The sequence below is a fragment of the Chiloscyllium plagiosum genome, unplaced genomic scaffold (genome assembly GCF_037043375.1).
Source record: "Chiloscyllium plagiosum isolate Xiang-an unplaced genomic scaffold, Cpla_swu_hap1 HiC_scaffold_14, whole genome shotgun sequence".
Lineage (NCBI taxonomy): Eukaryota > Metazoa > Chordata > Chondrichthyes > Orectolobiformes > Hemiscylliidae > Chiloscyllium > Chiloscyllium plagiosum.
The window spans coordinates 70505602-70520436 of NW_028270152.1; the positions used below are offsets into that span (position 1 = coordinate 70505602).

At 44.2% G+C, this 14835-nt stretch overlaps 1 protein-coding gene across 1 annotated transcript in view; it reads right to left on the minus strand.

The window, feature by feature from the left end:
- The window catches only part of amt (aminomethyltransferase), a 40393-nt gene that overhangs the window by 7037 nt on the left and 18521 nt on the right, over nt 1–14835 (minus strand). The window contains exons 4-7 of the mRNA XM_043708522.2: nt 11116–11247; nt 10273–10351; nt 8201–8346; nt 3300–3480 (exon numbers count right to left, since the gene is read on the minus strand). Coding sequence (XP_043564457.1) covers nt 3300–3480; nt 8201–8346; nt 10273–10351; nt 11116–11247 — 538 coding nt within the window. The remainder of the gene's footprint in view (nt 1–3299; nt 3481–8200; nt 8347–10272; nt 10352–11115; nt 11248–14835) is intronic.

Here is a 14835-nt window from a genome sequence, read left to right on the forward strand (position 1 = left end):
TGCTCTCAAGCCTCAGAAAGGAAATGGTTGACATCGCCCTGTTACAGGAAACACACTTGAATGACAAGGAACATTTGAAGTAACAGCAGAGAGGATTTGGCAGGGTATTCTTCTCCTCTTTCGATTCTTAAAAGCAGAGGAGTGGCCATACTCGTACAGAGAAATCATCCATTCTAGATAATAGACCATTTAGGGTGAACATGGGTGGTTCATCATCCTCAAGGTCTTAATAAACAAGGAAGAGTATGCCATTCCAAATGTCTATTGCTCCCCCCCCCCACCCTACCCTGTGCAGCCCCTTAAATTCTTAATTGACGCATTCTCCAAATTAATGGCTATTGAGATGTGCTGTACGATTATAGGAGGAAACGTCAACCATCTCATGGACCCAGAGGTAGACAGGATACTAAGGGGTCTCTCGGGTATCCCCCTGCAATCCAGACAGCTAGTGGACTTGTGTAGGGAGTAGAGGCTGGTGAATGTATAGAGATGTCTCCACCCTAATGGTAGGGATTTTACCTTTTACTCCAACCTGCATAAGTGCGGCACAAAAATTGATATGTTCTTTGTTCCATCAATCTGTCTGGATTTGATGCTAACCTGCAGGATTGGGAACATAGCCATTTTGGAACATGCAGCAGTGTACTTGGATGTCAAGATCAGAGGTAGTGGATTAGACATGTGGCACTGGTGCATGGATCCATTTCTTTTGAAGGATAGCAAATTTATACAGGACTTCACAAGGGAGTTTAGGACCTTCTGGGACATCAACTCGGGTATGGCAAGTAACCCATCGACGCTTTGGGAGACCAAGACGTATTTAAGGGGTTTAATTATTTCATATTCAGCAACCAGGAAGAGGCAGAGAGAGAACAGCAATGTGTGCTGGAGGCCTGGCTGAAGGCAGCCAAATCGGCATATTATGATAGACCCGTCTGTGGCTAAGCTACAGCGGGTCACAGCTCTCCTGCTCTGAATTCAGTACTTACGCAGGCGGCAAAGAGAGAGGTCTCCTTTGCAAAACAAAGCTTATTCAAATATGGGGATAAGCCAGGTAGATATTTGGCATATCTGGCTAGGAAGAAAGGTGCCCTGCAGTCAATCGTATCTTTTCGGGAGAGAACTGGTACTATCATTCGCGGGTTGCAAAAGATCAGTGCCATATTCAGGAAATTCTATGCAGTTATACCGGTCGGAGGATGGAGTAGCAAGGATGGAATCCTTTTTTGAGAATCTGTACCTCCCAGCTATAAAAGCAGAGCAAGCTTCCCTTTTGAATACACCCTTAACAATACAAGAGATACAAGAGGCAGTAAGGCAGCTCCAAAGTGGAAAAGCACCTGGCCCAGACGGATTTCTGAGCGAGTTCTACAACGAGTCAATATTGGGTACGTACAATCACTCATACAGTCAGGACTGCCTTCCATCCTCTCTTAGGGAGGCCAATATCTCCCTTATTCTAAAGAGAGGGAAAGATCCTGAGAACTGTGCCTCATATAGACCTGTCTCGCTGCTGAATATAGATTTTAAAATCCTGACTAAAACACTAGCTCTGAGATTAGAGAGGGTACTGCCCACTCTCCCAAAGGAAGACCAGATGGGTTTTATTAAGGGTTGTAGCTCTTCCAATAATATCAGGAGGGTGTTGAAATATAGTACAGTTTTGCCAGCAGAAGTCAACTCCGGGCTTTGTGGTCTCCTTAGACATGGAAAAGGCGTTTGTTCGGGTGGAATGGCCGTATCTTTTTGGTGTCCTGGAACGTTTTGGCCTTGGGGGTGAGGGCTAGGTGGGTGGCAATGGTGTATAACGACCCCAAGGCAGCGGTCATTATGAACGGCATTAAATCAGACAATTTTAGCATCGGGAGAGGCGGCCGACAGGGGTGTCCTCTCTTGCCGCTGCAATTTACCGCAGTAATTCATTTATTTATTTAAATTTAAATAATTAAATATATTTATTTACCGTTGGTGGAGGCTATTCGGAAGGACTCTGAAATAGTGGCGCTAAAGGTAGGAGTGGGAGAGCACAAAATTACTCTCTGCACTGATGATGTTCTTCTCTTCATGACTAACCCAGAAAAGTCCGTGCTTCGGTCAATTCAAAAGATCAAATTATTCGGCACTTTCTCGGGTTATAAAATTGATTTCACAAAATCGGAAGCCATGCCCATGGGGGACTTGGTGGGACTGCCTGACTTGGAGGATAGAACACAATTTCCTGAGTCTGAGGCCATCTTTACAGCTCTGTGCGCTGTACGCGAAGTGGGCCATGTAACTGAAAACTTTAATAGAAACAGAAAATGCTGTAGATACTTAGCAGGTCAGGGAGCATCTATCGATAGAGGAAATATGGATATTAAATTCCCAAGTCATTGGCCTTTCAACAGAACAGTCGGAAAGGCCAAAGAGATGGAAAATTTCTCTCTCCACAGATGCTGCCTGAACTGTTGAGTTATTTCCAAACATTTTCTGCTCTTGCTCAGATTTCCAGTATCTGCAGCATTTTGTTCCTGCGGAGGTGTAAGCTTTATTATAAGGTGATTTTACACAAGAGGCTTCGGCAACTGTGACAGAGATTCTTGAGTGGTATTGTGCTGAAAAGAGGCCATGAGGGAGCAGAAAGGAATAATCTCTGGGTAGTGAAAGACATTTTTGTTTTGTGAAGCAGTGTCAGGATAAGGATTAGAATGTAGGTATTGCCAAGTGGATTAGGTACAAGTTTAAAGAGGATGACTGTATGATTCTTTCACTACAGTAGTTAGGGATAACTAGGTTAGACACAGGCTGGAGGAGTTGAATTTAATTTTAAATTTTTTGAACATGAATGCTTGTTTTGGAGCAAAGATAGCTGTTCAGCTCAGATAGGCTTAATCTAAACTAAATGCATATCACAGATTTTAAATATTAGAGCTGTCAGAGAGGCAAATAGAAAATAAATCAAAATAGTTGGACTGACCCAAGTGGAGGAAGGAAAAATGCTGGCAAAACAAGGTGAAATGTTCTGCAGCAGTTAAATAGGTGATCACCAATTAGGAAATTAGTCGAAGTGTATCTTTATAACCAAGCTTGGGTGATGCTACATACTTGGATGAAGGCACAGAAAGTGAAGATGCAGCAACACTCAGTGAGGGATAGATCTGGCTGAAGTCTGGACCGGAATGTATACAACATATGTATGTAAAAATCAAATTAAATACATCAAATCAAAGAATCAAGTGGTCAGGGATGTTTTCCATTATCTGGTCAGGAGCTAGATCACTATATGCTATAGAGATACAGGGATTGGACAGTTGGAATACCTATGGTCCATAAAAGTGTCGCTTCCACTGGAGTGGTGGTCTCATCAATGTCATTTCCATAAAGACAAAGTCCAGCCTCCAGGCGTAAACTATCCCTCGATCCAAGTCCAGCGAGTTTCACCTCACTGTTCTTCAACAGCGATTCTGCTAGTTCCACTGTGCGCTCAATAGGGACCGAGATCTACAATTTAAAGGCAAAAATATTAGAACTATAGATATTTCTAGCACAGGGGGAGAGTCTCATCATAACACTGCAGTTCCATGCCGCAGCAATCAAAATCTAAACTCCTACTATTCTATAATCTACCCCCATATCTCGATATCAAACTGAAACTAATCCCCACTGCCCTACACTCTTCCCCCAAGTCCCTGTATCAATCCCTAAATAATCCCACTGTTCTACACTCTTCCCTCATATTCCTGTAATAATGTCAGACTAATCCCCAATGTTCTACATTCTCCTCCATATCCCTGTATCAAACCCAAAATAATCTACACTGCCCTACAACTCTCCCCCACTATCCTGTATCAATTCCAAAATGATCTCCACTGTCTTGCACTCTTCCCCATTGCCCTAGATCAATCTCATCTAATCACCACACTCTTCGCCATATCATTTCCCCACAGTGAAGACAGAGATGAGGAGGAATTTCTTCTCTTAGCCTGTTGTGAACCTGTAGAATTCTTTACCACATGGGGCTGCTGGGGCTGGTCATTAATTATATTTAAGTAGAATCATACAGCATGGAAACAGACCTCCAAATTATTCAAGCTGACCAAGGCCAACAAAACAAGTCCCACTTGCCTGTGGGACCCATATCCTCCAAAACCTTTGCTACTCATATACCTATCCAAGAGTTTGTTAAATGTTGTAACTGTACCTGCACATGCCACATTCCACATAACAACCAGCCTCTGTGAAAAACTATATTAATATACTTGAGTAATCATCATATTTTTATCAAGGGGTATTCAGAAAAGGCAGGGAAGTGAAGTTGAGGATTATCAGATCAGTCATGATCTCAGTGAATGACAGAGCAGACTTGTTGGGCTGAATGAGACAAACAGGAGGCTGGGGGAATGCAGCAAGTCAGGCAGCATCAGGAGGTGGAGAATTCGACATTTTAGGTTAAAAGTCTTGATGAAGAGTCTTGGCCTGAAACTGTGACTACTCCACTTCCTGATGCTGCCTGGCTTGTAGTGTTCCTCCAGCATCCTGCTTATCTACTTTGAATTCCAGCATTTTTTTTTCTCTTCATGTGCTGAATGACCTACTTCTGTTCCGGATTCTTATGATCCTACAGTGTTATGCAGAAAAAGAAATGTTACACAGTGGGTTTTCATAATCTGGAAGGTAATATCCAAGAGGATGGAGGAAGCAGATTCACTACCTGTCATATGGAAATTAAATACCTGAAGAGGAGACAATTACTGGAGACATAATGCAACATGATTCACACAAAAGAAGTACTCTATCACCATCTAGTGGAGCTGATCCATCAGTGCAGCATTAAGAAATAAATTAGGAGCAAGTATCTAATGCATCTAATACATTTTGGGAATGCTGAGGTACAACCCTCTAGGATCTTTGTTCAACGTCAACTTATATTTATTCAGTATCTTTAACAGTTTGAAGTGTTCCAAAGTGTTTCACAGGAGCATTATAAAACAAAATTTGACAGGGAGATATTAAGGTGATATTAATGTCAGATGATCAAACCTTAGCCAAAGCCATTGGTTTTACGGAGTGTTTTAAAATTAGGTGGGGAAGCAGTTAGGTTTTAAGGAGAGAATTCCAAAGCTTGGGACTGAGGCGTCTGAAGGTGGGGTAATTAGAATGTGGAATGGTCAGGGTTTAAGGTAGCACAGGCAATATGGATTAAAAGCAGAAGTTGGTCATTGAGACCTGCAGATGGTTCCACAATTAAATAAGGCCATGTGTTTGTGCTCCGAATTCCACAGACCCATTTAGTCCTGTTAACCTTCAATTCCCCTTGACTACCCCTCTCTGTCAGAAAAATGTTCAAACATCCCACTTCCACCAGTTTCTGAGACAGAGAGTTCCAAAGTCGCACAGCCCACAGTGAAAACAAAATACTCCTCTCTGTCCTAAAAAGGTGAATCCGAATTTTAAAACAGTGCCCTTTAGTTCTGGATTCACCCCAAGAGGAAACATTCTTTCATATTAAAGGAAAGCATTCCATTAGCCTTCTGAATTACTTGCACCTGCATGCTAACTTCTTGTGACTCATGTGCTAGAACATCTAGATCGCTCTGCACCTCAGAATTTTCAAGTTGTTCTCTGTTTTACATTTCTTCCTGTCAAGGTGAACAATAAAGTGGAGAGCAAGGGTATTGTGAGGAAAAAAAATCTTTTCACACTGAGTTTTAGGTTATGGAATGCACTGCCTGGAATGTGGTGAAGGTAAGTTCAGTTGAGACACTGGTATTATTGCTAGACTTTTAATCCAGAGACCCAGATAATGTTCTGGGGACCCAGTTTTGAATCCTGCTATGGCAGATGGTGGAATTTGAATTCAATAAAGATCTGGAATTAATCATCTAATGATGACCACGAGTCCATTGTCGATTGTTAGAAAAACCCATCTGGCTTACTAATGTCCTTTAGGGGAGGAAACTGCTGTCCTTACCTGGTCTGGCTTCAGGGCCACAGCAATGTGGTTGACTCTTAACTGCCCTCTGGGCAATTAGGGATGGATAATAAATGCCAGCCTAGTGGTGCTCTCATTCCATGAATGAAACTAAAATCAGCACAAGGTATCAGAATTAGTGCAGACATGATGGGCCAAATGACCTATTCTGCACCCTAACAATTCTGTGATTCATATTCTTCCACGTTAAACTCCATCTCCCTGATATTTTACCCACTCACCTGTGTCAGTCTACAATCTCCTTCTGTCCTCTTCACAACACACTTCCCTATCTACCTTAGTGTTGTCTGCAAATTTGGCTACTATGCTTTCACTCCCCTCAGCTAAAGTCATTAATACAAATTTATGAATACTCAGTTTTCTGCCAGCCAACCAATCTTCTATCTTTGTTAGTGGCACAGGAAAAGCACAGCAGGTCAGATAGCATCCAAAGAGTAGGAGAGTCGATATTTCGGGCAAAAGCCCTTCATCAGGAATGTGGGCATACGCCCTTCTCCAGCATCTGCAGTCCTCACTTTCTTCTGCCTACATTAGTATGCTACCCCTAGACCACGTGCTTCTATTTTACACAATAACTTTTTACTTGGCACATTGTCAAATGTCTCCTGGAAATCCAATTACAGTTGTTCAACAGGCTTCTCCTTATCATAACAAACATTACTTCTTCAAAGACCTCCAATAAATTAGTAGAAAATGATTTCCTTTTCACAAAGCCATGCTGATTCTTCCAGATTACCTTGAGTTTTTCTAACTGTCCAGCTACAATCTTCTTAAGGATCGATTTTAACAAATTCTCCATGTCAGACATCAAGCTAAGTTGACCTATATTTTTCTGTTCTCCTTTCTTCTAAAATCAAAAACAGTGTCAATTCCTCTCACTGTAGTGTGCCTTACAGCCATGATATTCCTTTGTTACTCACCTTACTGAAATAGTTTCCTATACCACGGTGACATGGTCAGTTGGCTCAGCTCTCACTCTCATCCAAAAAAGCTGAAAGAATCCCAAACTTGTTGGGCAATTGAAATTCCTCCCCTCTGGGTCCCATTACCTGCTTCATTTGCAGTCATACCCTCCTGCCTCTGCCCACATCACATGATGCTATCTCAGGGGATAGGACTACCTTCTGGAAAAAAATGTCTAGGTAATGTTCACCCTTCTTGACGTGTAACAGCATCTGTAACCCAGCCTACAGCTCAGTGACTGTGAGCTCAAGTTCATGCACCAAAGACACTTACTGCGGATGTATTTGCCCTAGATCGCCTGGCATCCAGATGCTCCAACATCCTGCAGTCGCAGTACATCACCTTCCTTCCACCTTTATCATATATTTTAATCTAAAATGATACTGCTGAGCCTCCCAGTGGGTGAAACTTTACCAACACGGATAGAAAGAGTTTAAAATTATGAATAATTGTAGCATGGCCTTGTCAGGAGAAGGCAGGCCAGAATTGAGTAGGCTGTGGAGCTGACTGTGCAGACGAGAAAGTTCATCTCGCAGCCTAATATGATGTTGTGGATGCGAGCACTGTGGTACAGGGAGAGGGATGGGATTGTTGGCTAGGGAGTGGCACTTCCCAATATTGGCTAGGGAGTGGCACTTCCCAGAGAAAACTCCTGTGCATTGAGTACTTTATATCAGTCTGAGAATTTAAACAGTGGAAGGGTTGAGAGAAGTAGTGGTGAGTCTGAGTAGGGGATCGACAGTGTATGGGCGAATTTTAATTTCCATTCTTTCACACGATGTTGCTGAGGGGCAGCATGTAGATGAGCAATGGGAGGAAGGAGAGATCCTTAGGGGACAGCAATATGGTGGGAGTGGGATAAGAAGTAAATGAGACTCTGACTATGATTAGACATGATAAGAATGGAACTAACTCATTAGCATTCCTGAATTATTGTGCCCCAGATTGGTCAATGTGTCTTCAGCTAGCTGCACATTAAGCTGCGGAATCCCCTCTCTTTATGGTCCTATTAACTCTGTGTTTTTATTCATACATTTTAACTTCTGCCTCTTTAGCTCGATAGTGCCGCTCTGGTATGGCTTTGACTGACCTGCTATGTTAAAGGTGCTAAATGGAAACAAATTTTGATACAGGGAAAGTCAGGAATGAAAACCGCTTATTTCTCAGTTCCAGCCACCAGCCACTCAATGAGAACAAAATTTACAAACAAAGGCAACCCATTTAAGCAGCGAGTCCCACTGTATCTATTAGGAAGAGTTAACTCACCTCCACTCCATCTTCTCCAGTGTAGCCACAACGAGTCACTCTGCAGCCTGGCACCCCAAATACAGTCATCATGGCACTCCACATGAACGGCAGCTTCTGAAGGTCATCAGACACACCCTCCTGGAGTACTTGCGCTGCAGATGGACCTGACCAACATAAACAACAGGTCCACATAATCTAGATGGTTCCAGTACCCAAAGGCAAGGAAGTAAAAAGGACTGCAGTTTTATCACATCAAAGCAAGGTCACCAAGGACGGAAAAGGACAGGGTGGACTCTAGGACCCCTGATGCACCCTTATGCTTGTTTGTTGCCGGGCGTGGAGACTCCCAATTAGAAGCCAAGTTGATGGTTGGCTGGGATGAAACAAAGAGTTGGTTTAGCTATGGTTCACTTGTTAGTAAACTCACCTCTGTCTCAATGGACAGAACATACAAGACCCACTCCACAGACCTGAGCAGGTTAATGGCCCCAGTGCACCCTACTCTGTGACATTACTGTCTCTCTAACATTTTCAGGTGGAAAAGCGCTATTTCAAAGAGCAACATATTTCTCCCCAGCCTGTGTCATTGTGTGCGTGCGTCTTTGTATGCATGTACGCATGTCTATGTGTGCGAGTGTCTGTCTGTTCAAGATTAAACAGTTTATGAAGCAAGGCCAGGACTTGGGGCAGGCATTGGAAGTCCTGCTGATAGTATGCTCCAGATTGTAACTGTTACGGAGGAAAGAACTGTCCTCAACTGGTGCCTGGATCTGTGTAAAAGATGTCATCATCTCTCTCTCCCCTAGTACCAGTTGATTATACAAATAAGCAATGTGGAAAAGGATGATCACATGGAAGTTGTGGGACAAATAGCATGCATTCGAGTAACAAGAAAAATGTTTATTAGTTTAAAACAAGCAAATTACAACGTAGCATGTTCCCAGGAATGCCACAAGGAAGCAGAGGACGCAGGTGCCCAGGACCCAGATGCAGAGAACTTGACAGCCAGGAAAGGGAATCCAGGGGACAGGGGCTCCAGAGCAGGAGGCAGAGGATACAGTTCCACACAACTGGGAGGCCAAGTGTGTGGGACTCCAGGGAGTGGGAGGGAAAGTGTGCGGGCCCCAGGGAGAGGGAGAGAGAGTGCGTGGCCCATGGAGTGGGAGGGAAAGTGTGTGGGCCCCGGGGAGAGGGATGGAGAGTGTGCGGCCCCCAGGAGAGGGAGGGAGTGCGTGTGGGTACTGGGGAGTGTGAGGGAGTATGTGCGGGCCCCAGGGAGAGGGAGAGATTGTGTGCGGGCCCCGGGGAGTGGGAGGGAGAGTGTGCGGGCCCCGGGAAGAGGGAGGGAGTGTGTGCGGGCCCCGGGGAGCGTGAGGGAGAGATTGTGTGCGGGCCCCAGGGAGAGGGAGAGATTGTGTGCGGGCCCCGGGGAGTAGGAGGGAGAGTGTGTGGGCCCTGGGGAATGGGAGGGAGAGTGTGCGGGCCCCGGGGAGTGGGAGGGAGAGTGTGCGGGCCCCGGGGAGTGGGAGGGACAGTGTGCGGGCCCCGGGGAGTGGGAGGGACAGTGTGCGGGCCCCGGGGAGTGGGAGGGAGAGTGTGCCGGCCCCGGGGAGTGGGAGGGAGAGTGTGCCGGCCCCGGGGAGTGGGAGGGAGAGTGTGCGGGTCCCAGGGAGGAGAGTGTGCCGGACCCGGGGAGCGGATAGTAGAGGCTTAGGGTGTCTGAGAGAGAGAGAGTGTGTGTCAGGGAGGTGAGCATGAGTAAAGGCCAATGTTGAGGTCAGATAAATGCTTGAGGATGGGGGAGATGTAAGCCAAGGGGCAATGACAGCGTGTGGGCCCGGGTTCTTCTCACTTTACATGCGGTGGGGGGATATCCCATGAGTGTGATTGACTGTGCCCATGCACAGGGATACATTTGCCTGTGCAAGTGTGAACACTGTACTCACCTAGGCAAGAGTACGCTTGCAGGGGAGATATTTTAAAATATAAATATTAAATCTGTGGATCAGGCAGCATCAAAAAGACAGAAATTTTTAAGTAGAACTCTGACAATTCAGGATTATTCAGGGATGATAGTGTGAAATGGTCACCTTGCAGCGCTATCAATCCCGCCTCTAAAAACTCCAGGTCAGCATCATTTCCAGCAGCTCTGAACTCAGCCAGTCTCTCCTAGGAACAGAAGGAAGGCAATTAACAAAGACACACACTTCAGAGCATGATGAGGCGTCCGAACTATTGAAGAACTTATGTGACAAACTCACAGCATCCTGCCCCATAACCAGTGGGGTAATCACTCCTCGTGTGTGTGTGCGCCAGTGTCAAACCCCCTGTGCCTAAAGTGCAGTTTCCAAAAGCCCCTTTCTCCTAAATTAGCTCAAGGTTTTTTATCCTCCCCAGAGGGATGAATGGATAGATGAATTGAATGTCAGGTCAGACATACCTCAAGGATATTTCAAATTAGGAAAACCAATGATTGAGTGTCAAAGTCAGGGCAAGATGGAAGAGCATGTGTCTGCAGATCCTGTGAAAGCCCCACACTCTGTTCCCAATCAATCCCAGCAAGTTTCCTTCGTGAATGCTGATGCAGTAACTTGTACATCACAATCCTCAAAAATCAGACTTAACTTTAGCACAGTTCTAAGAGCAAATCGATGGAATTGTTTCTTCCTTAACACCCTATCAAAAATAGCAACCCGACTCAATAATACAATAAAACGATGCCACATTCTGTTTTGTCAATACCCAAATTGGGGCCTAAATACTGCCTAAAGCAGGATGACTCAGGAGTTTGCAAAGCCACGACTGAATCTAGAATGTTCTGGCCACCTACAACTCAGCAGTGAACACAGCAGCCAAGATCCCATAATGATAACTCAGTCACTTCATGCGTGCATGCTTGTGTCCTTGCGGTGTCTACAGCAAAGCCAATGTACCTTCATGTGGGCAGAGTCTTTGTCAGCACAGCCAGCATTCGATACAATGTACAGATATTCATCTGAAGTCCGAGTCACTATCAGATCGTCCTTTATCCCTCCCTTTTCATTGGTGAAGAGTGACAGCGTACCCTGAACAGAAAGAAATGAAAGGTTAGGACTGAAGGACACGTCGAAATTGCACCCAATAAATAAAACCAGTCAGGAGGAACCGACTGGAGCCACCAATGAGTAGAAACGTGTGCACTATTGTCAAATCAGTTAACCACTCACTCATTCCGGGCTCCAGGTGCCGTTTCCAACAGCTTCCTTCTCCTATATTTGAGCAGATTTTTCTCCGGATACTGAATGGGGTGATGAACAGAATGGGATTTATTGACCTGGAGGTTTTGGAAACGGGATTGACAGCGCTGCAGGATGATCCCTTCACTCTATCATCACAAAATAATCCTTGAAGTACACTTTCAGGAATATCATTCAGAAAAGCGCATTCTAGATTTCCTACGGAAAATGCCCTAGAAATGCTCTACCTGATGGCATGCAATTTATTGGGAGTTGGATTGTGGCCTGTCAACCTAGTATTACCAGGTTATTTGACAGTGAGGGAAATTGCAGTATAGCTCACACTGAGGTCTCTCAATGTTCACTTTCCCCGGCTGACATCACACTTTGTTGACTGTACCACCAAGGACAAGTGTAGCATCACCCTACCTCGACGCCTGTCATTACTACGACTGTGATGAGAGGTATGCACTGGTAATGAAGCCTCAATAGTCCACCAGTCACACCGTGTATCGATTCCATCATTTTGTACAACTATCCAGAGTAAAAGAGACTTTCATCAGACTTCTTTAATGAACTCAAATAACCTGTTTATAATACCACAAAATGTAATCTTTGAACAAGTGGCAAACACCATGACATCGGTACTATAATTCAAAATTTGGACTGTATCTCCTTAATCCCAAAACAGATACATTCACACGATACAAAAAGACAACAGTCTTTGCAGAGATTTTTTTTTTTAAAAAGGAGCAAAAGAAGAAAACAGCCCTGCTGGAAACAAATTTGATCAGTTCTCAGGGTCCTCGGGTTTCTTTCGATAAAATCAAATTGCTGACAGCCATAGACTGATCGAAGATCTTCCGTTAGACTGGATTAAAAACGAGTACTGCAGATGCTGGAAACCCCGAGTCTGGATTAGAGTGGTGCTGGAAAAGCACAGCAGTTCAGGCAGCATCCAAGGAGCAGGAAAATCGATGTTTCGGGCAAAAGCCCTTCATCAGGAATCAAACTGGATCTGAGTCTTTGGAAAGTGGTCACAGTTCAGCTTTTCAAGGTTTATAAGCTGGTGAGAAATGCTGATATTTTAGAAACTTTAATCGGGTTCCCAAGAACTTCCAGTGAAAGAAGGAGTGAGAGACTTCACCTTTTTACCTCATGACTACTTAGGTTGATTCAGTGAAAAACTAAGACCAGAAAGGCAACCAGGAAAGAGGCCTCTGTATTTATAACAAAACAAATATGGGCTGTAAATTCCATTTCATCTCCTGCTAAAAACTTTGTTCATCTTTCTTCAGTCATTTAACAGTCCCATACCTTCTAATTTTTCAGTCTATAAATACAAAAACATATTCACAACACCATCAGCTAGCCAACTTAGGTCTGTGAAAGCAGACAACTGGGGAGATGATAACATAACAATGCCTCTGGATGTGTAGGCCAGAGGTCCAGCCTAATGCTTTCGGGAAATGGATTAAAATCCCACCATGGTACCAGATATGGAACTGTTGGGACAATTTCTAGATTGACAATATCTACTTTTAGAGTATCAGGACATTGAAATAGTTACTGGGAGAGGGTACAATCGGAAGTGACAATATTTCTGTTGAATAAAGGGAACTATGGAGCTATGAGGGAAGACCTGGCCAAAGTTCAATGGTGCAATACCCTAGCAGGGATGACAGTGGAGGAACAATGGCAGATATTTCTGCGTATAATGCAGAAGATGCAGGATCAGTTCATTCCAAAAAGGAAGAAAGATCCTAGGAGGAGGCATGGGTGGCCGTGGCTGACGAGGGAAGTTAAGAAACATATAAAGTTAAAAGAGAAACAGTATAACACAGCAAAGATAAGTGGGAAAACGGAGGACTGGGAAGCTTTTAAAGAACAACAGAAGATTATTAAGAAGGAATTACGCAGAGAAAAAATGAGGTACGAAGGTAAACTGGCCAAAAATATAAAGGAGGATAGTAAGAGCTTTTTTAGGTATGTGAAAGGCAAAAAAATGGTTAAGACTAAAATTGGGCCCTTGAAGACAGAAACAGGGGAATATATTACGGGGAACAAAGAAATGGCAGAAGAATTGAATTGGTACTTCAGATCTGTGTTCACTGGGGAAGACACGAGCAATCTCCCTGAGGTAACAGTGGCTGAAGGACCTGAACTTAAGGGAATTTATATTTGCCAGGAATTGGTGTTGGTGAGACTGTTAGGTCTGAAGGAAGATAAGTCCCCAGGGCCTGATGGTCTACATTCCAGGGTACTGAAGGAGGGGCTCGAGAAATCGTGGATGCGTTGGTGATTATTTTCCAGAGTTCGAAAGTTGGGATCAGTTCCTGCGGATTGGAGGGTGGCTAATGTTGTACCACATTTTAAGAAAGGTGGGAGAGAGAAAGCAGGAAATTATAGACCAGTTAGTCTGACCTTAGTGGTGGGAAAGATGCTGGAGTCTATTATGAAGGATGAAATTACGACACATCTGGAGCGCAGGTAAAAACGACGAGGGAAAAACAATGGCTGCAGATGCTGGAAACCAGATTCTGGATTAGTGGTGCTGGAAGAGCACGTTTTGGCTGATGAAGGGCTTTTGCCCGAAACGTCAATTTCGCTGCTCCTTGGATGCTGCCTGAACTGCTGTGCTCTTCCAGCACCACTAATCCAACATCTGGATAGTAGTAACAGGATAGGTCAGAGTCAGCATGGATTTATGAAGGGGAAATCATGCTTGACTAATCTTCTGGAACTTTTTGAGGATGTAACTCTGAAGATGGACGAGGGAGATCCAGTAGATGTAGTGTACTTGGACTTTCAGAAAGCTTTTGATAAAGTCCCACATAGGAGGTTAGTGAGGAAAATTAGGGTGCATGGTATTGGGGGCAAAGTACTAACTTGGATTGAAAGTTGGTTGGCTAACAGGAAACAAAGAGTAGTGATAAACGGCTCCATCTCGGAATGGCAGGCAGTGACCAGTGGGGTACCGCAGGGATCAGTGCCGGGACCACAGCTTTTTACAATATATGTTAATGATATAGAAGATGGTATTAATAATAACATTAGCAAACTTGCTGATGATACTAAGCTGGGTGGCAGGGTGAAATGTTAGGAGGATGTTAGGAGATTACAGGGTGACCTGGACAAGTTAGGTGAGTGGTCAGATGCATGGCAGATGCAGTTTAAAGTGGATAAATGTATGGTTATCCACTTTGGTGGCAAGAACAGGAAGGCAGATTACTACCTAAATGGAATCAATTTAGGTAAAGGGGCAGTACAAAGGGATCTGGGTGTTCTTATACACCAGTCAATGAAGGTAAGCATGCAGGAACAGCAGGTAGTGAAGAAGGCTAATAGCATGCTGGCCTTCATAACAAGAGGGATTGAGTATAGAAGCAAAGAGGTTCTTCTGCAGCTGTACAGGGCACTGGTGAGACCACACCTGGA